Here is a 21,152-nt window from a genome sequence, read left to right as displayed (position 1 = left end):
GGTAGGACTGATGTACAGTAGTTTGCTTTTTTTCTTCCTAGTGCACATTTGCGACTTTACATGCAAACCTAAGATTTCTGTGGGAAAAAAAATAAATCGCAGCATGAGCTAGTCTCATCCATTATGTGGGCAAAACAATACCTGTATTAAATACAGAAAGCTCTCGCAACCCATTCATGATGCGCACTTTATGGATATGACCGGTCCAAGAATGTTGATGTGAACTCGGCCTTAAGATCTGGATTTGAGTCCCAGATGTTGGACTTCCACAGATAAACCCATGGAGGCTTATTGTGAAATCTTATTATTCAGAATTCTGAAAGAGCCATCGATCAGAGAAAATGGAATTTCGGGCTTTTGGAAGGATAGAAAGTTGCAACTTTTGCAATCACATGTTTAAATGTGCTAATACTTTATGGGCAAAGCAGAAAGTCTGTAAAGGCCCCGTCTCACTAAGCGATTTACCAACGATCACGACCAGCGATATGACCTGGCCGTGATCGTTGGTAAGTCGCTGTGTGGTCGCTGGAACAGCCTCAGCCAACCGCCAGAGTGAAATCATTTTAGCAACTCTTGTACAGCCAGTAGCAGGCAGCCATGTGTTATCAATTATGATTTAAGGGGAACCTATCAAGTTGACAAAATTCTCTTTTACCTGTAAATTACCTATATTTGCAGGTAATGGTGATTAACTCATGTGTAGCTGGTTTACTGGAGCAGCAGTTACAGTCATTGGAGAGGTGCAGAGAGCAGTTATAGTTGCTGTACACTGCACAGGCCGATATGCACACATACATTGTCCGGAGAGAGGGTTCAGCAGACTGATACCTCATATGTAAGGCTAGCATTACAGTTTTATGTCATGTTGCCAGTTTATTGCAGTAAAATGTTTATATGAAATGTGTTATACAAAAGGACTAATTTATAAACTTGGAGCTCCATATTCCACAGCAAATTACATTTTTTATAATTTTGTATAATATGATGATGTGTGAACATCTATGAATTATCAAAAAGATATACCATTAAATGTGTACCATTTAAAAAAAAAAAGTATACTCATCTCCTCGACTGGTGCTGTTCCAGCTTTGTCGTGGCTGTGATTTCCAGCATTCACATGACATTATGTCACATGAGCGCTGAAGCCTTCACAGTTCCGCAAGATGCAACTCTGACCTTTGGAAAGCTGCAGTCTATCGGCGACCACTGATCAGCTGCAGTGCTCACATGATGTAACAATGTAACGTGAACACCAGGAACAGTACCAGCCTGGAAGCTGATTATTAGTTTTTACTTTTATGTGGACACATGAGCGCTTAAAGGGGTTGTCCACTACTAGGACAACCTCATTTTCGGTCTGAAGGTTTGGCCCTGATAAAATAAAACCACATTCACCTCCCATACTGGCGACGTTCCAGCAGTGTCAGCACTTGCGCTCCCGGGGCTCATGTGCGATTGTTATTACACATGAGCCCTGCGCCCAATCAGCGCTGATGTCACTGTCCCCGTTTTTGGACATCTTAGTAATCAAGAGGAAGTCAGTAAGCTGTGGCTGGCCACCTACTTCCTCTTGATTACTTATACATCTGAAGGCGGGAACAGTGACGCCAGTGCTGATTGGGCACAGGGCTCACGTGTCATAAACTGTACTTGAGCCTCAGGAACGTGACTGCTGACACTGCTGGAATGGCGCCAGCACAGGAGGCGAGTGTATGTTTTTATTTTCACAGGAGCAAACACTGAGATCAAGAAGGGCTTGTCCTTGTAGTGGACAACTTCTTTAAGAAGCCTGTTCAGTTGTAGACAACCCCTTAAGAGGATTTCTATCCCAATTATTTAAAATTGTGCAAAAGTTGCCACAGGAGACAAATTGTGCTACTTATGTTTGTTTTACTTTTACAGATGTTTACATTTGTTTTGATACTGATGTTTGCCGCTGTATTATTTGTCACTTTTGAAATAATGTTCCATGGTAAAACGGTCAACTTTTATTATAGCCTGAACAGAATGACAAATTGTAGTTTTACCATAAGTTACTGAGGAACTGATTCAAAAGTGACATACAATAACATGTCTGTGTTCGTACAAACAAGGGCCCCTACAAGTGTAGAAAAATATCAATACCTAGTAAATACAAGTAAAACAAACATGATTGCTGAACTTTAATATGAAGACGTCAAGTCCTATTAAGCGTGCAGAAGGAAGGCATGAGCAAACCAAGGTTATTAGTATTTATGCATTAGCAATATAACGGTACTATCGCCCTGAATATTGTTGAAGGTCTTGCACTTGTTAGACAAAACCATGTCTTTTTAATCTTTACATTTTCGCATTATTCTACCAAATTAGATGTTAGTAACTTATATAATTCGTCACTTGAATTTGTTGATGGAGAGGCAGAACTGCAAATCGTTCTGCTCACTTATTGAAGATCACTGGCGGCTTAAGTAGTTTTTTTTCTATGAGTTGCAGTCCATATCCAGTATCCATATCTCAGTGGCTATCAGTATTAGATCAGTGAAGCACAAAGCACAGTGATTCTCATAATGAGGATGATGAAAAATATCCAGTTGGCATGTCACTGTAGGCGTTTTAATTTCCATCATCTAGGCATTACATGTACTCCTAGTCTTGTGGAAAAGAGTCTTCTCTTACTTCATTCTCACACAGATGACAGCTCCAACTTCCTATAGTGTAAAGAAAGGAATTATTAAACAAAAATCACACTGAAAATGTAAACCTTATTATTCTCTAATTATTTACAGTAATGTTTTCTGCCAAGATTGAGCCTTTTTCAAGAGGAGTTCAATCCAGGAAGAAATGTTGATTTAAACAATAGTTAAAAATGAAAACTTTACCGTCTTCTCTCATTTTATTTTAAAAAAGCGTTCCAGTGAAAATTTTTATTGGCTAAATCTGTGTAAATGTACATGTAGTGTTGTTGTATTCCTACATGCAATGATTGCCGTTGTCCCTAGTTTCCAGTGCTGCTCTGGTTTTCTTCCTGGTCACGTGATGATTATTCTAACTTGTCCTCTAACATTGGGCTCCATGTTTGAGCCGGAAGTCACTTTTACAATATAAGTTTATAGAGCCTCACTCTAAAGCTCCATAGACTTACATTATAAGGCCACGTTCACACCTTCAGTATTTGGTCAGTATTTTACATCAGTATTTGCAAGCCAAAATCAGACGTGGAACAATCAGAAGAAAAGTATAATAGAAACATATGCATCTCTTCTGGATTTATCACCCACTCCTGGTTTTGGCTTACAAATACTGATGTAAAATACTGACCAAAAGGTCTAAAAGCGACTCTTGGATCAAACAAAGCTCAATGTAAGAGGACAAGTTGGAATAGAAGTCACGTGAGTGGAAAGAGAACTGGAGCAGAGCGGGAAACCGGTGATGCGTGAGTGTATTAACATTCCTACACTACACCACATACTCATTTACACAGGTTGAGCCAATATAACGGTTAATGGGAGCGCTTCTTTAAATGCAAGAACCTTAAGGGTATGTGTCCACGTTCAGGATTGCATCAGGATTTGGTCAGGATTTTTCATCAGTATTTGTAAGCCAAAACCAGGAGTGGGTGATAAATACAGAAGTGGTGCATATGTTTCTATTATACTTTTCCTCTGATTGTTCCACTCCTGGTTTTGGCTTACAAATACTGATGGAAAATCCTGACCAAATCCTGATGCAATCCTGAACGTGGAGACATACCCTAATACACTGTAGATTCTATTATGTAAATAAATGATATGAAAGCAAAGAAACTAAAGTTTCCATATTCAGCTACTGTCTATAAAACAGTGGCAAAATCCTAATAAGCATCACTGGTTTTGGTGCATATTTTATACTATGCCATTGCAAAGGGTGAAATCTGCAATGACAACATCGTAATGCAGAATGTGGATAAGATTTAGGCCGGGGACACACTTAACGTATAAAAAAACGGTCCGTTTTTCACGGCCGAGAATCGCACAAATGTTTCAAACACAGTGATCCGTGTGCAGTGCGAGGATGCGATTTCCTCGCATCAAATGATCCGTATGCCGAGATTTTCTCGCAAGCTTGCAAAACCGACATCTAATGGATTTATGTGCTCAAATGTTCGGGAAAACATATATACAGTATATATATATATATATATATATATATATATATATATATATATATATATATATATATATATATATATGTGTGTCATTGAGACACATATATATATATATATATTCTGATATTCTGTATTTATATTTCATTCAGCGCGATATCTGTGAAAAGCCAGTAATTCAATTGCTGGCTTTTCATTTCTCCTGCCTAAACCCGACAGGATATGAGACATGGTTTTCATACAGTAAACCATCTCATATCCCCTTTTTTTTTGCATATTCCACACTACTAATGTTACATGAACTCATGAACTGCAGCCTTGGAAAAGTTCCCACGCTCGAGTTCATATGAGTTCATCCACCAGAGGGCGCATCACCGCAACTCAATGTAAGTACAGATCACTCAGATTTCCTTTCATTACCCGGGGATTACAACCACGAGCGAGTGCATTAGCGCAGCTCATGGCTGTAAAATAATTAACCCCTTCAGATGGATTACCTCGTGGGACGTGACGGGTCATCTGAGGGTATGTATCTTGTGCGTTTATTATTTTGCCAAGCGAGGGTCTGCAGCTGGATTGAGAGAGCAATAAAATACTAAAACAACCTGTGTGTTTATTTCATTAAAATAATTTTTAATAATGTGTGTGTGTTTTTTAACCCTTTCAGACAATTGGATTAATAATGGATAGGTGTCATAATTGACGCCTCTCCATTATTAATCTGGCTTAATGTCACCTTACAATAGCAAGGTGGCATTAACCCTTCGTTACCCCATATCCCACCGCTACAGGGAATGGGAAGAGAGTGGCCAAGTGCCAGAATAGGCGCATCTTCCAGATGTGCCTTTTCTGGGGTGGCTGGGGGCAGATGTTTTTAGCCACGGGGGGGCCAATAACCATGGACCCTCTCCTGGCTATTAATATCTGCCCTCAGTCACTGGCTTTACCATTCTGGCGGAGAAAATTGCGCGGGAGCCCACGCCAATTTTTTCCGCCATTTAACCCTTTATTTGAGCAGCTACAGCAGCCAAATTTTGCACATACACACTACTAACATTAGTAGTGTGGAATATGCAAAAAAAAGGGGGATATGACATGGTTTACTGTATGTAAACCATGACTCATATCCTGTCGGGTTTGTGAAGGAGAAATGCAAAGCCGGCAATTGAATTACCGGATATTCTATAGAACACCGCTGCGTATTTCTCGCAATGCACACTGCTAGTCCGTGTGTAATCCCATTTATTCTTGCCCCCATAGACTTTCATTGGCGAGTCTCGGCCGAGATACGCTGACAATTGCAGCCTGCTGCGAGTTCCCTCGGATCCGAAATACGGTGGAGAAAATATCGGATGATGGGAGCTGGACCATAGATTAACATTGGGCCGAGTGCTATGCGATTTTTTATCGCATAGCACTCGTCCGTATTACGGTCTAGTGTGACCCCGGCCTTAGGCTGAGGCTACACAGCAACTTGTGTCACGGAATTGCAATCCTCAGACAAGTTGTGCGACCAAAGACGCCGTTGCATGACTAGTTTAAAGCTGCAATATGCCTGTAAAAACTGCAAAATTGCAGACAAGTCACATTGACGTCTATGGCATGTGAGCCGCGTGCGATTAGTGATAGAATTTCCTACTTATTTGGAAACATTTTACTAGTCTGTAATGAAGTTGGAGTAGGTCACATGTTGTAAGGGGACCATTAGATCTTTGATTGTAAGGCCCACTGGCCTTTTCTATGCCTTGTTGCCCACACTGCTGCTGCTTTGCCTCAGCCCGGATAATAGCCCTACATTTAAGGCAGGGCTAAAATCAAACTCACGGTTCAGAATTAAGCATAATTGAAATGGCGAATTATTCCATAATTCTATTAATCTCCCAGCCCTAATGTGATGGTAAATACCTCACCACACAAAATACGATACATCCACAAGTATGCGTGTTTTTGAGGGTCATAGGTTTTTATAGCAGAGAATTTCTGATGCGTTTTTAATAGTTTTTGTTGACTTTCATTAGCGTTTGCCAAGTTTCTGCCAGTAAGGTACACAGCAGTTTTTATGTGTATTTGTGCTGTACGTTTTATTGATTACAACCTTTTTACATGTCCATTTTGTCTAGAAAAAAAAAAGACTTGTACGTGTTTGGTCTGATTTAGGAACCAAACTCGGTCAGCAAAAAAAAACAGTATACAGATGCCATCCTTGCTGCATCTGTGTACTGTGTGTGACTGGTTGCTAGTAAAAGCTTGAAAGATCTCCACTGTTTCTCCGTTTTTACATGAAACAAAAAAAAAGCACGGAGCAAAAAGAGAAGAAAATCGGATTCAGCACACTGATGACCTCTCCATTTTTTGCATATAAGTAAAACGCTTTCACTTGGGTTTTTGTAGATTTAAATTGATTCCGCTCCAAAATCCACATGAAATCAGCTTCAAATATTAGTGAAAAAAGCAGCAATATAGGCCTGTTTCCCACTGAAGTTAATAGGACATTTCTTAAATTTGACAATTCTTTATACATTTCTGCTTAAAAAATGCTTCATATGTGACTGCTGAATCAATTAATGAAGAAAAAGAGCTGCAAAACACAAAACACGTGTAAAAAATTAAGTGCGAAAAAACAAAAAAAATTAGTCAGGTTTTTTTAGACTTTTTTTTCCCTTTGTGTGTGAATTGTTTAGTCCGGAAAATGCACTTTAAAAAAAAAAAAAAACCCTCAATGTGAACATACCCTAAGGATCAACAGAAACCTAATGGAGCACAATTATCACTAGAGAGAATACATAAAGTAGACATTTATAAACATTAATATATCAACAGTACATCACCTTCTGGTGGTTCATCCATTGGAGGACTGAGGCAATACATGTGATATCCACGGTCACAGTCATCACAAAACAGAAGCTGTTCCTTCATTCATTAAAATGAACAAGGTACAAATATTAAATATCTTTCATACTACAATGTTTTGGACATTAGTTTTATGTTGAATTGATCTATTCAGTCTCTACTTAGAACTATGAAAGATTCCCTTTGTCTTTAAAACAATTGATAGTTTCTGGGATTGTCCTGAAAGACCCGATCTACTAAAGTGGTCTAAAATTCAGCCCATTTATCAAACTGTCTAATGATGTGGATAAATCTAGTCTACTCTAAGTTCATGCCCTTTGTTAGTTGGTTTGCTTTTGTCCCACAACGTTTTGACAATTTTTGCCACAATTCTGGAGCTCAGGGCGGAGATTGAGGCCATGCCCTTTCTCTGTCACTTTCTCTCATAAAACATGGTAAAACATGATTATAATGTGTCTAGAATGCATAATAAATGCGGCACAAAGCAGGAAAGACAGTTTTGGCCAAATTAGGCCAGATTTCTGGCACATATAGCTTAGTAAATCTGCTTCATTGTCTGTCATGCAGAAGCTTGACAAGCCAGTGTAAGATAGTGGTCAGACACTTTTTAACTTATTCTTAGCATTTTGCAAAAAATAAAAATGGGAAAACTACATATTTTTTACACTCACATCATTCTCTGATGTTCCACAAATGATGCAGGACTTGCATTCTATGCATTGCCACTGGTAGGTTTTCACAGCCTCCGTCATATTGACAGTGAACTGCAGACAGGTTGGGTGACCTGCAACACAAGGAAACAACAACAATGTCAATTTTCAAATGCATTACTTTTTCGAGTGATCCTGTACAAACCTTAGTGCAACGGGGTGTAGCTTAATAGGGCAACAGCAAGCAGTAACCCTTTTGCTGCCAGTAATGTACAGCTCCACTCACACTCACAGGCAAAGCCAGTGTTTCTAAGCTGTTAAAAAAACAACAAAACAAATAGAATGGCACTGCAACATTGCTGAAATCAGATTTATTTTTTTTATCCTTGATTGATTTTACAGTAGTTTATGGTTAAGTACTTGTGCCATGTTTGTTAACTTGCAGTGTCCATTTTATTTACAAGAGTTCGGAGCATAAACATATCACAACCATGGTATGCAACTTTCATACTAAAACTGAAAATCAAGTTTAATTTTCTAAAGCACAAAGGAAGAAGCTGGGTACAAGGGAAACTTGGTTTGAAACTTTGGGCTGCTGGCATGCATTTCCAATCCACATTTTCTAATGATGAAGCACCCAGAGGACACACAACGTTAGAGGAAGGTAAAAGCCAAGTGTCCGTCTGCAAGAGAAATCAAAATACATAAGAAAAACTGATTCTCCAGACATATAATCTATAAGGACTGGAACCAAATAGCCAGTAAACCTGAAAATCTGTTGCTGGTTCCCTGAGTTTTGTGTTTTCTTTTGTTGGTCTTTTTGTAGTGTTGTATGCCTGTAATTTATCCTTTTTCTTGCTCTATGCAAATAATACATAATATTAATATTCTACGCTCTATTCCCGCTGTGAACACTGATAGAATCTTCTTCAGAAGCCTCGGTGTTGGCTTGTAAATGTGCAAATGTGAACAGAGTTTTAACAATATAATCAATAAAATTATATGCTTTGCTATGTATTTCTCATGTGAACAGTATGCTGTGTATCTCACTAAGGGCTTATTCACACATCAGTATTTCATCAGTATTTGTGTGACAAAACCAAGAGTGGAACTTACAGAGAAAAGCTATAATTGAATGTAACTTCAAGAATAAAAGTTTACCGCACTTCCTCCAATGAATGGGCCACAAAAGCACACACAATATCAACCAGCTGGTTGCTTTTCTATGCCCAAAATGAAAACAGGGTGCTCATTCATTAAAATAAAAGTACATGTCCAGACAAATTAAAAGAATGAAGAGCACTCACCGTCCTTAAAAATTCCAATCCTTTATTGTGACATAAGGAGTCATGAGCAGGGAAACAAGGGAGAAGGTGAACTGCAAACGGACGACAGCCGTTTCGCGCTACCACGCTTCCACGGGTCCTATAATTGAATGATTCACCCCCTGTTCTGTATTTGGGAGACACCCCTGGTTTAATTTTGGCATACATATACTGATGATAAATACAGATTAGGGACAAGAAAATGTGCTCAGAGAGCATCTTATCCGAGCATCTGGGAGTGCTCGTATATTATGTTCGAGTCCCTGCAGCTGCATGATGTGCGGCCGTTAGACAGATTCAACACATGCAGGGATTGCCTAAGGCCGGGATCACACATACGCGAGATATGGCCGAGTCTCGCAGGTGAAAACCCAGCTCTGGCGCCGGCACTCCGGAGCAGAGCGTGCAGCCGCACAGCAATACATGGAGCTGCACGCTCACTCGCGTATGTGTGATTGCGGCCTAACAAACAGGAAATCCCCACCAGAGTGTGCTCGGATAAGATGATATCTGAGCACGTTCGCTCATCACTAATACAGATGTGTGAATAAAGCCTAAGGGTATGTTTCCACGTTCAGGAAACGCTGCGTTTTTGACGCTGCGTTTTTCCGCAGCGTCAAAAACGCAGCGTCCAGATGTTACAGCATAGTGGATGGGATTTCATGAAATCCAGACTCCACTATGCGTTAAAAAACGCATGCGTTTTTGCCGCGAAAACGCATGCGCGGTGCGTTTTTTCTAAACGCAGCATGTTGCTACTATGAGCAAAACACGCAGGTACACCGCAGGTGACCTGCCAGTGACCTCAGGTGCAGTTTTGGTCAGGATTTTACCTGCATAAAATCCTGACCAAAGCCTGATGCAATCCTGAACGTGGAAACATACCCTAACAGTACCTTTTTCTTTGTTCCCCGTCTTATAGTGTGTAGCAGGTGCCGAGACTTGGGGTAACTGGCATCACATGCTTTTACGCACCAGGATTATGCGCTAAACCATATATATATATCTTTAGACTATGACTAGGTACCAGGAGAGTCATCTGTTCATATTACACTTCTCACAGTATGAGATTTTGTTATATCATGTTAAACCATGTGCACACGGTGAATAACTGCTGATTTTCTGTGTGAAACGCTACAAAAGTGTGTGGCGCTGAACAGTCGCCGTTAAATTGCTAATTCTGTATTATTGCGGTTTTTGTCTGATTTTTTTCTCGGCACTCAGACATCTGTTAATCACATATACGTGTCTATCTGTGTTATGCATGGATAGAACATGTACCCATTATAGACTATGGGGCTGTTCACATGTCCATGTTTTTTTTTTTGACTGAGTAGTCTGTAAAAAAAACATGGCAACATTTATTTATTTATTTTTTTAAAATCTGAATGCTCTCTGTGATTAACGTTAGTAATTAATAGGAAAAGCTTTGCAACCTATTTTTCCATATGTGAAAAGAACTGATTAAACACTGATGGTAAAAACTGACCAAACACTGATTAAAATAGGATGAAAAACACTGATGACACTTGGGACAGTTTTTTTGGCGTGTGTCAAATATCAATGACGTCTGAATGAGGCCTACGGCTGTGTTCACCACATGTTAAGTTGTTTTTTAATTTATTTTTTTTTTAAGTTACTGCGAAAAAAAAATCCAGAGCAGCTGCAATGTGTGAACTCAGTTTAAGGCCTCATTCAGATGGCCTTGGATATTTTTTTATTGTGTGTGAAAAAAATGAACAGATTTTCATCAGTTTTTGGTCAAGGTGTCAGTTTTTACCTTCAGTGATTGTCTCGTAACTTACGAGTCGTAAGCAAAAATAATTAAAAATTACAAACCTCCTCCTTCCCATGACCATGTGAAAAGCCGTCTGCAGATGACTAGCATCCATGCGCTATCTGTGGTGTTCAAGAACCCATATTCTTGTATGAGTGATTTTGCTCCATGACACAATCAAAAACAGGGTACTGTGATTTTCATTTCTTTTGCAAAAGCCCGGTCCACAAAAAGCCACAGACATGTGAATAGCACCATAGACTATAGGCATGTGTCCTATCCATGAAATAAGAGACGTCTGAATGAGGCCTTAAACGGATTAATCAAGAAAGTGATTGTTCTTTACTAAAGTTGTAACTTTTTTTCCCTTCCACAAACGTATCATTCTTTATTATACCATTTTGATCAAATTATTTACAATGTATGCAATGTAAAGGAAACACGGGACTGTAATTTATACCACAGCAAAAGAACATTCTTTTAGACACAATTTTGTTATTTCCAAACTAAAGAGATTTAATTTGTTTTGCTTGTGAGCATATTAAATACAACTTTAATTACATAAATTACTTTGGCTAGAGATTATTCCAAATTATTTGAACCATCTCGAAATGACGCATCTCTCTTGACACCACACAGTAAATCAGTGTAAAATGACGCACAAGAAGCAATGGGATGAACACACAGCACGTAGAATTCAGACCTACACAAAGGAATCAGCTAAAGACACAGTTACAACTTCTCGGCGATGTCATTGGACTGTCTGGTCTGGTGAGGCATATAGTGGACAGACTTTACTATTGAAGTACATACAGTAATATCATTAATAGTGCTGACAATGTACAGAGGAAGAAATCATATGTGTGTCAGTATTGTAAACCCAGAAACATAATTATCAATAGAAAAAATAATTTATGATGTATCAATGTAGAAGGAGGAAAACAAATTAGCTTACAGTATTGTCACACCCAATCTAAAGATTAACAATTATTACATCTTGCTACAATGTGACGATTTATGAAATGGTCTGAAATAAAAACGTCTTTATTGGCCCATAGCACCCAGTCACAGCACAGATTTAATTCCTTATAGTGCTTCTGGAAAATAAAAGCTACACAGTGGTCAAAGCTATAGGGCAAGAAAGACTTTTTTCCTTTGGGACGATTTCATAAACTTAAATGCCCCAACACACAACTTTCTCCTGCGCTAATAAGTTTGCTACAATTCATTAATGTAAAATTATGATCACATTACTTTTCTCCGTTATGTTTGTTATATGCATACGTAGAAAAGCTCCCGCCACATATGCTAAATGGATCTTTAAAACCATATTCAAAGGTGGATGCCAAGAGTGACCTTTTCGCATTCATTTGGCCGATGTACAGCAGCATACAATGCAGTCTTCTGTTGGGAGGGTTTTATAAAAACACACAGGTCAGTCAAACGTGGGATGCAAGGAACCTACTACACAGCATGTGCACAAGTGTTTTTAATGCTTTTTTCCCACGTTTTTGTCGCAGAAATAATACATCATTTTACAGAACCAGCAAAGTAAATAGGTTTTCAGAACTCATTTGCATGCTGCTTATCTTTACCTACAGAAGGTCAATTCTTTCAGCATTTTTCACATATACAACTGAATACAAACGGTGCATATTTTACGCAGTTACGTATTTCCTGCCAACAGTCCAGTACTTGCAACCAATTGTTCTACAGCACATACTGAACATGTGCACATAGCCTTAGTCTGGAATCCAAAGTATTTAATATGTTGTAGTAAATTCTGTACTAGAAGAAGAATTGAGTCTATAAAATCATACACTTGACTCCAAAGTACATTTCAACAGTAGAGAGATATCGTCATTGGACTTTTTCCTTTGGGTAGACTGACCATTTTGACAAAACTAGATTTACACAGAAGATAAATATAAAGTTGTATAGTCTTCAACACAAAGAATAGGTAGATACGACACTCAGCAGCTGGATTCACTTTATTCATTGCATGGGCAAAAATAGGTGAAAGGAAATGCTTCACGTTTATTTTCATCTGTTTTTGTATTTGCGGCTACTAACAGGATTTTTACTTCTTAAAGATCCAGTTGGTCAGTGCCGTATCTACCTATTCTTTGGGTTGAAGATTGTGCTCGGTCACTATACTGCTCACGATACGGAGCACCGTCGACTGATTACTACAAGCCTGCTATTAGTTTGTCGTATCTCAGCTGATGTAGAAATGAAGATAGTGCCGACTACGCTATTATATTGAAATAAAGTTGTATAAAGTTCTGTTATAAAGGGAAGGTGACCATAAATATAAAATATGCTATATCGCCTAGATAGTATACTGTATATATCCCTAGAGCTAAGTCACCACAAGACTAGTAAAAATGTAAGAACATTTAACTTTGACTTGAAGCAGTGTTGCAGTCACTAGAACAGTATAGGAAAGGCGCCCACTACCCGTTCAATATAAGGATATCTGTGGCCTCATTTGTTAGATCCTTTCCCTTCAGTTATGTCGTAATATGGAAATAAAGCTTACATGTATGTATGTGCAGAGTGTTAGGCAGCGCTTTGAACACAGCACATATTCGCTCAATCCAAAGCGCTGCTGGCTTTTGAACGCAGGTGATTCTGCATGTGTTCATTAAACCGTGCGCAATCACCGAGTCCAATACATTGTACAGGTGACGCAAGTTCCTGCAAGATAGACATGCTGCGGTCTGGAAAAATGCGCCGCATGTCCATCTCCATGGGTCATCCGCAGGCGTCTCAGCATGCACAGTGGACATGGGATTTCTTAAAATCCCATCCACTATGCGGTAACATCTGGATGCTGCGGGTTGGACGCTGAGGATGTACGCAGCGTCCAACCCGCAGAGTTTCCTGACCATGGGAACATACTCTAATAGCGTTGCTTCTGCATCACGTACTTGGATTAATGCAAACCACACTCTGTTGAATGGGATAATGGCAGAAATTTCTGCCTCAAACTTACCATGTGTGAATGCACCTTAATAGTTTTTTAATCTTGTATTTTTATTTGCTCATGTAAGAAAAAAGCACCATGTAAATATCAAATGTCATATACAATTCACACTATTTGGAATATTTATGTCTCTTCCTACATCTGGTGATCAGCTGTTAAAATCAAGGGGAGTCCCATCTCCTGCAAGTGGAAACCAACCAATCAATAGAACTGGGTCCATCCAATAGTGCCAGACCCTGTGGTCACAGTATGGCCAAAGCTCAATCCACCTGCACTAGGCCTTTAGCTATAAAATTCTAAAACAAAATAATGTGGTAATTGGCCTCCGCGGTCGGCGACGTTTCAGAACCGACTGGCTCATACCCTTAGCCGCTTTTTCATACTCACTCAGTATCAAAAAACATTTAAGTAAAGCAGATGCTATAATCATGTTAACAACAGACACGTGGACCAAAAATTTATGACAAATGGATCCAGCATGCAGACGAAAAGAAACCCAAGCCATAGAATACTTTTTTCCCCCAGGGAGCATTGTCTGGCCTAAACGTCCTTAGGCCAGCTGGCAGTCTCGTAAACAAAAAACCGTGTCCCCTAGCTCCCTTACCCCGCTTGTACTAAGCACTATCCATCAGCTACTGATAATCTTGGGGACTACTAGGGGAATGAGGACCAGAGCTTATCCTTACAAATAGAACTGGTGTTCTTATACAGGGTCCCCATGATCGTTGGGCATTTGATTTTGAAGTGATATTGTGTGCACAGGGCTGTAGAGTGTGGCTTCCCTTACACATCCACAACTCATTTTAAAAAGTTCTTTAGCACATAGACTGTATCATTTTGTTAAAATTGCAGTGAACTTACATTGCATCATTTATAGTATCAGGTGTCCAACTAGCTGCTTTTGAGACTTTCGCACCAAAGCTGGTTTTCACCTTCTTGACAAGGCCAATTTTTTCAAATCACTATTTGGTAATAACTCTGGAACGCTTCAACATATCCCAGTGATTCCGATACTGTTTTTTCATGACATATTGTAATTCATGTTAGTTTTAAATTTAGTTAAAACACAAAATTGCCCACCTTTAACAACAGAATGTATTTGAACCGAGGTGTGTTTGCACCTCTGACAGATACCTCATTAAGGAAAATTCAGTTTATTTTTGCACTATTAATATGCAATTTTTAGAAGGAAATTATACAGCAATATGCGTTTTTGCACAATGACTGGGTACTGAATTTTGCACTATGCACTTTATTTATCTATCCAGCCAGTGCATTCCTTTTAGTGTAGGTGGGCAACCTCTGTATCACATTGTATATTAAATATTTTGTGTGATTTATTAAACTAAAAATAAATATTTTGGATTATACTCTAGTTCTCATTTTGCTGTCTCGAGTTTTAAATTTAGGTTGATATTTTATGTGATTATTCGTAAAAATATCGGAATTCGGGTGAAAAATTTGAAATTTCAGACAGGTGTTCAGACACTGTAAAACTGTCAGTTCTCATGCATTGCAACATGTGTGTATTGCAATGCATGAGAAGTGATCAGAGAAATAAAAGGTGAGTTTTTGCATATTACGGTAATTTTTTCCTTTTTTTTATCAAAGAGCCATAGCTTTTTTCTTTTTCCGTCAAAATAGCTGTATGAAGGCTTATATTTTGTGAGACGAGTTGGTTTTGAAAGACACCATTCATGTTACAAGTTAATGTAATGAAAACCAATATTGTATGTGAGGTGAAATAGTAAAAAAATAAAATGCATTTCCAACATTAACGGTTTAGTTAAAATGACCTGGCAACATGATTCTACAGATCAGTACGATTATGTTGATACGAAGCATGTACAATAGTATGTAAACGTTTGGGCATCACTGTCAAAGTTACTGTCATTGTGAACAGTTAAGAAAGTTGAAGATGAAATGATCTCTAAAAGGCCTAAGGTTAAAGATGACACATTTCCTTTGTATCTTAGGGAAAAAATATATACCATACTGTATTTTTTGGATTATAAGATACCTTTTTTCCAAAAACAATTTTGGGAAAATGGGTATGGGTCTTATGAGCCGAATGAAGCTAACTGGCTGCGGTGGAGCAGGATCCCAGGGTTGCTGCTGCAGGAAGCTTCTGGAGGCAGCAGGAGTGCGGCGATGCTGCGATCCCCAGGCTGGTAGGAGGTGGTGTTCGGTGGTGTAGGGGGCTCTGCTTACATTTTGTGAAAATGCGGGAAAATGGCTGCCAGAGGCAGAGAATGCGCAGATTGAGATCTCAACACAGAAATCTTGTATCCCAAGATCTCAATTGTGCATGTGCTGCCTCCAGAGTCCATTTTTCTGAAGGCCACCGCATTGAACAGCATGGAAAGTGTGGGGGCTCTTGGCTTTCACAAAATGTCAATGGAGCCCCCGCACCGCCGAACACCACCTCTTACCAACCCTGGGCCCGCAGCATCGCCCCACTCCTACGTCCAACGAACACCACCTCCTACCAGCCTGGGGCGTGCAGTATCTATTGCCCCCTCTGCCGCCAACTTCCTGTCGCAGTGACCTTGCCACTTGGGACCTTGTTCCACTGCCACTGCCCTCCAGGTAAGCTACCATAAAAGTGGATTATAAGACGTACCACCATTTTATTGATAAAATGTTTTTTTTTTTATTTTGCTCCCCAAAATTTGGAGTGCATCTTATAATCTGCAAAATACGACATATATTTTCATCTTTTACATTTTAAAAATTACAAAAAGGAAAATGGGCCAATGCAAAAGTTAGGGCACCCTTGGAGATTTGTGTGCTCAGATAACTTTGACCAATGTTTCAGACCTTTGTAAGTCTGTTAGGGTTATAGCTTGTTCACTATGATCGTTAGGAAAGGCCCTGTGATGCAAATTTCCCAGCTTTAAAAACCCCCAACCCCCCTCTAACCTTGTGCCAAAAAACAGCAGCCATGAGTTCTTCTAAGCAGTTGTTTAGCACTCTGAAAATAAAAATGGTGGAAGACCACAACACAGGAGAAGGCTATAAAAAATAGCAAAGCGTTTTTAAGTTGCCCTTTCCTCATTTTGAAATTTAATTAAGAAATGGCACTTAACAGGAACAGTAGAGCTCAAGATAAAGTGTGGAAGACCAAGCAAAATTTCAATGAGAGCTGCTCATAGGATTGTTAGAGAGGTAAATCAGAACACCCTCTTGACTACAAAGGACCTTCTGAAAGATTTAGCAGACTCTGGAGTTGTAGTACATTGTTCTCCTGTTCAGACACACTTGCACAAATACGGCGTTCATGGAAGAGTCATCAGAAGCAAACCTCTCCTGAATCCTCTCCATAAAATGCAGCTTCATAAGTAAGCGAAAGAACATCTAAACAAGCCGGATGCATTTTGGAAACAAGTCTTGTGGACTGATGAGGTTAAAATATCACTCTTTGGCCACAATGATCAAAAGGTATGTATGGAGAAAAAAAGGGCACAGGGAACATTTCACGGGTAGAGGGAAGAATGGATTCAATTAAATTTCAATATATTTTTGAAACATACCACCAAGAGGATGGCGTCTACAAATGGATAATGATGTCAAAATACACAATAGACTACCTCAAAGGTGCACGCTGAAGATTTTAGAATGGCCCTGACAGTCCTCTGATCTGAACATCAATGAAAATCTGTGGCTAGACCTCAAAACAGCAGTGTATGCAAGATGACCCAGGAATCTCACAGAATTTTAAAAATTTCCCAAGGAAGAAAGGATGAAAATCCCTCAAACAAGAATTGAAAGACTCTTGGCTGGCTACAAAAAGTGTGTACAAGCTGTGATACAAAAAGGGATGCTACAAAAAGGGGTGCTACTAGGCACTAACCATGCAGGGTGCCCAAACTGTAGCATCGTCCCATTTTCCATTTTGTAACTTTTAAAATGTAAAAGAGTAATATATATATATATATATATATATATATATATATATGTATATATATATGTATATATATATACACATATATGTATATATATGTATATATATATGTATATATATATATATATATATACACTGTGTTCCAAATTATGCACAGAGTGTAGGAGTGATAAGGTTAGAATTTTTTTGTTTGTCATTTAAACTCATTGATGGTGATGTGTGTCAGGGCTCTTTACATCACTGAAAGCAATTGTAGATACCTGTGCAAATTAGTTTGGCAGGTGTGTCCAAATAAAGGCAAGACTACTTAAGAAGGCTGTTCCACATTATTAAGCAGCCTACATTTTTTGCCAAAATGGGAAAGAAAAAGGATGTGTCGGCTGCTGAGAAGCAACAAATTGTGGAGTATTTAGGTCAAGGCATGACTACAATCAACATTGCCAAGACACTTCATCGTGATCATCGCACAATCAAGAAGTATGTAGCTGATTCCCAGCACACACGTGTGCGTGCTGATAAGGAAAAATTGAGGACTCTTTCCAACAGGCAATTGCGTAAGGTTAAAAGAGCAGCTGCAAAAATGCCTTGTCATAGCAGCAGACAAGTTTTTGAAGCTGTTGGTGCCTCCAACGTCCCCAGAACAACAAGATGTAGGGTCCTTCAGAGGTTTGCAGCTGTGTGTAAGCCATCCTGTCGACCACCTCTATCCACTGCACACACGCAGAAACGGCTCCAGTGGGCCAAACGATACATGAAGACTGACTTCCAAACTGTTTTGTTCACCGATGAGTGACGTGCAAAGCTCGATGGTCCAGATGGATGGAGTGGAGGATGGCTGGTTGATGGACACCCCATGAAAACATGGCTAAGGCGCCAACAAGGAGGAGGTGGAGTAATGTTTTGGCCTGGAATCATGGGGAGAGAGATTGTCTGCCCCTTTATGATCCCTGAAGGGGTAAAGATGAACTCCATAATCTATGTGGAGTTTCTAAAACAACACTTTCTGCCATGGTTCAAGAGGAAGAACCGTGCTTTCCGCAGCAAGATCATTTTCATGCATGATAATGCACCGTCTCATGCTGCAAAAAACACATCTGCATCTCTGGCTGCTATGGGCATAAAAGAGGACAAACTCATGGTGTGGCCACCATCTTCCCCTGACCTCAACCCCATTGAGAACCTCTGGAGCATCATCAAAAGGAGTGTCTATGATGGCGGGAGGCAGTTCACATCTAAGCAACAGCTCTGGGAGGGTATTCTGTCCACGTGCAAAACAATGGAAGCAGAAACCATCCAAAAACTGATAAATTCAATGGACGAGAGAGTTCAGAAGCTTCTTTCGAACAAGGGGTCCTATGTGCAAATGTAACATCACCTAGAATAAAGTTTTCACTTGAAAACTGTTTGATTTCATTTTGTAATAAGCTGATAATGCTTATAACTTCACAATTGACCATTTTTTTGTTCAAAATAAAAAGAAAAGGTTGAAAACTCTGCTGTGCATAATAATTTGGAACATGCATTTTGAGTGTTTATTTTTTTTTTAAAAGATACTGTTTTCATAGGCAGTTTGTTCCAAAACATTGCAATTATACTAGAATAGTAGATGACTGGAAAATAACAATGACTGCAATTCAGATAGGTAATTTAGAGAAAATATGAGGAAATGTTATTTGCATAACAATTTGGAACACAGTGTGTGTATATATATACATTATATATATATATATATATATATATATATATATATATATATATATATATATATATATATATATATATATATATTACAAAGTCAATGTGTCGTCTATAACTTTATACAATATGAATAGTCACAAAATGGGCATCTTTAACTTTAGGCATTTTAGAGATCATTTCATCATCTTCAACTTGGTTAACTGTTCACGTTAACAATCATTTTGACCAGGGGTGCCCAACCTTTTAGATTCCACTGTATAAGTTTTGTTTAGATCTTTTTTAGAACACTTAAATAGTTTTTTTTTTTTTTTAATTTGGTTTGTCTTTCCATTTTCTAAGACCGATAACTTTTTAGTTTTTCAGTCAGGGCTGTGTGAGGGTTTCTTTTCACTGCTCACAGATTTGTAGTGTTTAACAGTACCCTCTTTGTGGGGATACATACCGTACTATATTTTTAAATTTTTTTCTAATTTATTCTTTGATGTTTATCGTACAGATTAAAGAAGTTTATATTTTGATAGATTAAACATTTATGAAGGCGGCAATACCGTATATGTATATTGTTTTAAATATCTTTATTTTTAACTGGCGAGTGACTTACAATTTTTTTTTCTTCATTTAATATTTTTAAAAGTTTTATTTGCTTTTCACTTTTTCGGACCCTGTAGCTGACTTCAACCTATGTGTATTGCAGTATATAGTCATAATAACTGTATTCTGTGTATAGGAAGACCAACATTGCAGTAATGGCTGTAATGGTAACATACAGTATCATATCCCCATGATCTGTGATTCCAGAAAAGACACTTGGGCTGGATTTCACTACTCAAATGCCATTGTATTTGATATTAGAATTTAATTGGTTAACAGCAGATCTGTGTAGAGCAGGCTCAGCTCCTGAGCCCATTCAACACACTGATCATAAGGGTTAGGGGTGTGATTTGTGGTTAGTTATGGTTAGGGTTGGGATTAGGGTTAGGGGTGTGTTGGGGTTAGGGTTGTAGTTAGGGTTATGGCTAGGGTGGGGATTATGGTTAGGGGTGTGTTGGGTTAGGGCTGCGGTTAGAATTGGGGGTTCAACTGTTTAGGCACATCAGGGACTCTCCAAACGCGATATGGCGCCACCATTTATTGCATCCAATTTTGCGTTCAAAAAGTCAAATGGTGCTCCTTCCCTTCTGAGTTCTGCCATGAACCCAAATAGTGGCATTTCCTCACATATGGGGTATCGGCGTACTCAGGAGAAATTGCCCAACCAATTTTGGGGTCCACTTTCTCCTAATACCCTTGTGAAAATAAAAAAAAATTGTTCCAAAGTAAATTTTTTGTGAAAAAAGTAAAATGTTAATTTTTTCCTTCCACATTGCTTTAGTTCTCGTGAAGCACCTGAAGGGTTAATAACTTCTTGAATGCGGTTTTGCACACCTTGAGGGGTGCAGTTTTTAGAATGTTGTCACTTTTGGTGTATTCTGTTATATTGACCCCCCAAACTCACTTCAAATGTGAGGTAGTCCCTTAAAAAAAAAAGGTTTTGTAAATTTTGTTGGAAAAATGAGAAATCGCTGGTCAACTATTAACCCTTATAACGTCCTACCAAAAAAAATTATGTTTCCAAAATTGTGCTGATGGAAAGTAGACATGTGGGAAATGTTATTTATTAACTACTTTGTGTGATATGACTCTGATTTAAGTGTACAAAAATGAACAGTTTGAAAATTGCTAAATTTTCAAACTTTTTGCTAAATTTCCATTTTTTTCATAAATAAAGGCAAGTTATATCGAAGAAATTTTACCACTAACATGAAGTACAATATGTCTCAAAAAAACAGTCTCAGAATC

General features: G+C 38.7%; 1 protein-coding gene across 3 annotated transcripts in view; it reads right to left on the bottom strand.

The window, feature by feature from the left end:
• Window positions 1-859: 859 nt before the first annotated feature.
• DPF3 (double PHD fingers 3) overlaps window positions 860-21,152 on the bottom strand; it is a 289,293-nt gene continuing 269,000 nt past the window's right edge. For all 3 annotated transcript variants that reach the window (XM_077261917.1, XM_077261953.1, XM_077261926.1), the window contains 3 exons: window positions 7,642-7,754; window positions 6,949-7,030; window positions 860-2,687 (listed from right to left, as the gene is read on the bottom strand). In XM_077261917.1, coding sequence (XP_077118032.1) covers window positions 2,626-2,687; window positions 6,949-7,030; window positions 7,642-7,754 — 257 coding nt within the window. In that variant the 3' untranslated portion in view covers window positions 860-2,625. The remainder of the gene's footprint in view (window positions 2,688-6,948; window positions 7,031-7,641; window positions 7,755-21,152) is intronic.

This window comes from Ranitomeya variabilis, chromosome 1 (assembly GCF_051348905.1).
Source record: "Ranitomeya variabilis isolate aRanVar5 chromosome 1, aRanVar5.hap1, whole genome shotgun sequence".
In the NCBI taxonomy this organism is placed as follows: Eukaryota; Metazoa; Chordata; class Amphibia; order Anura; family Dendrobatidae; genus Ranitomeya; species Ranitomeya variabilis.
This window is presented reverse-complemented; position numbering and strand designations above follow the sequence as displayed.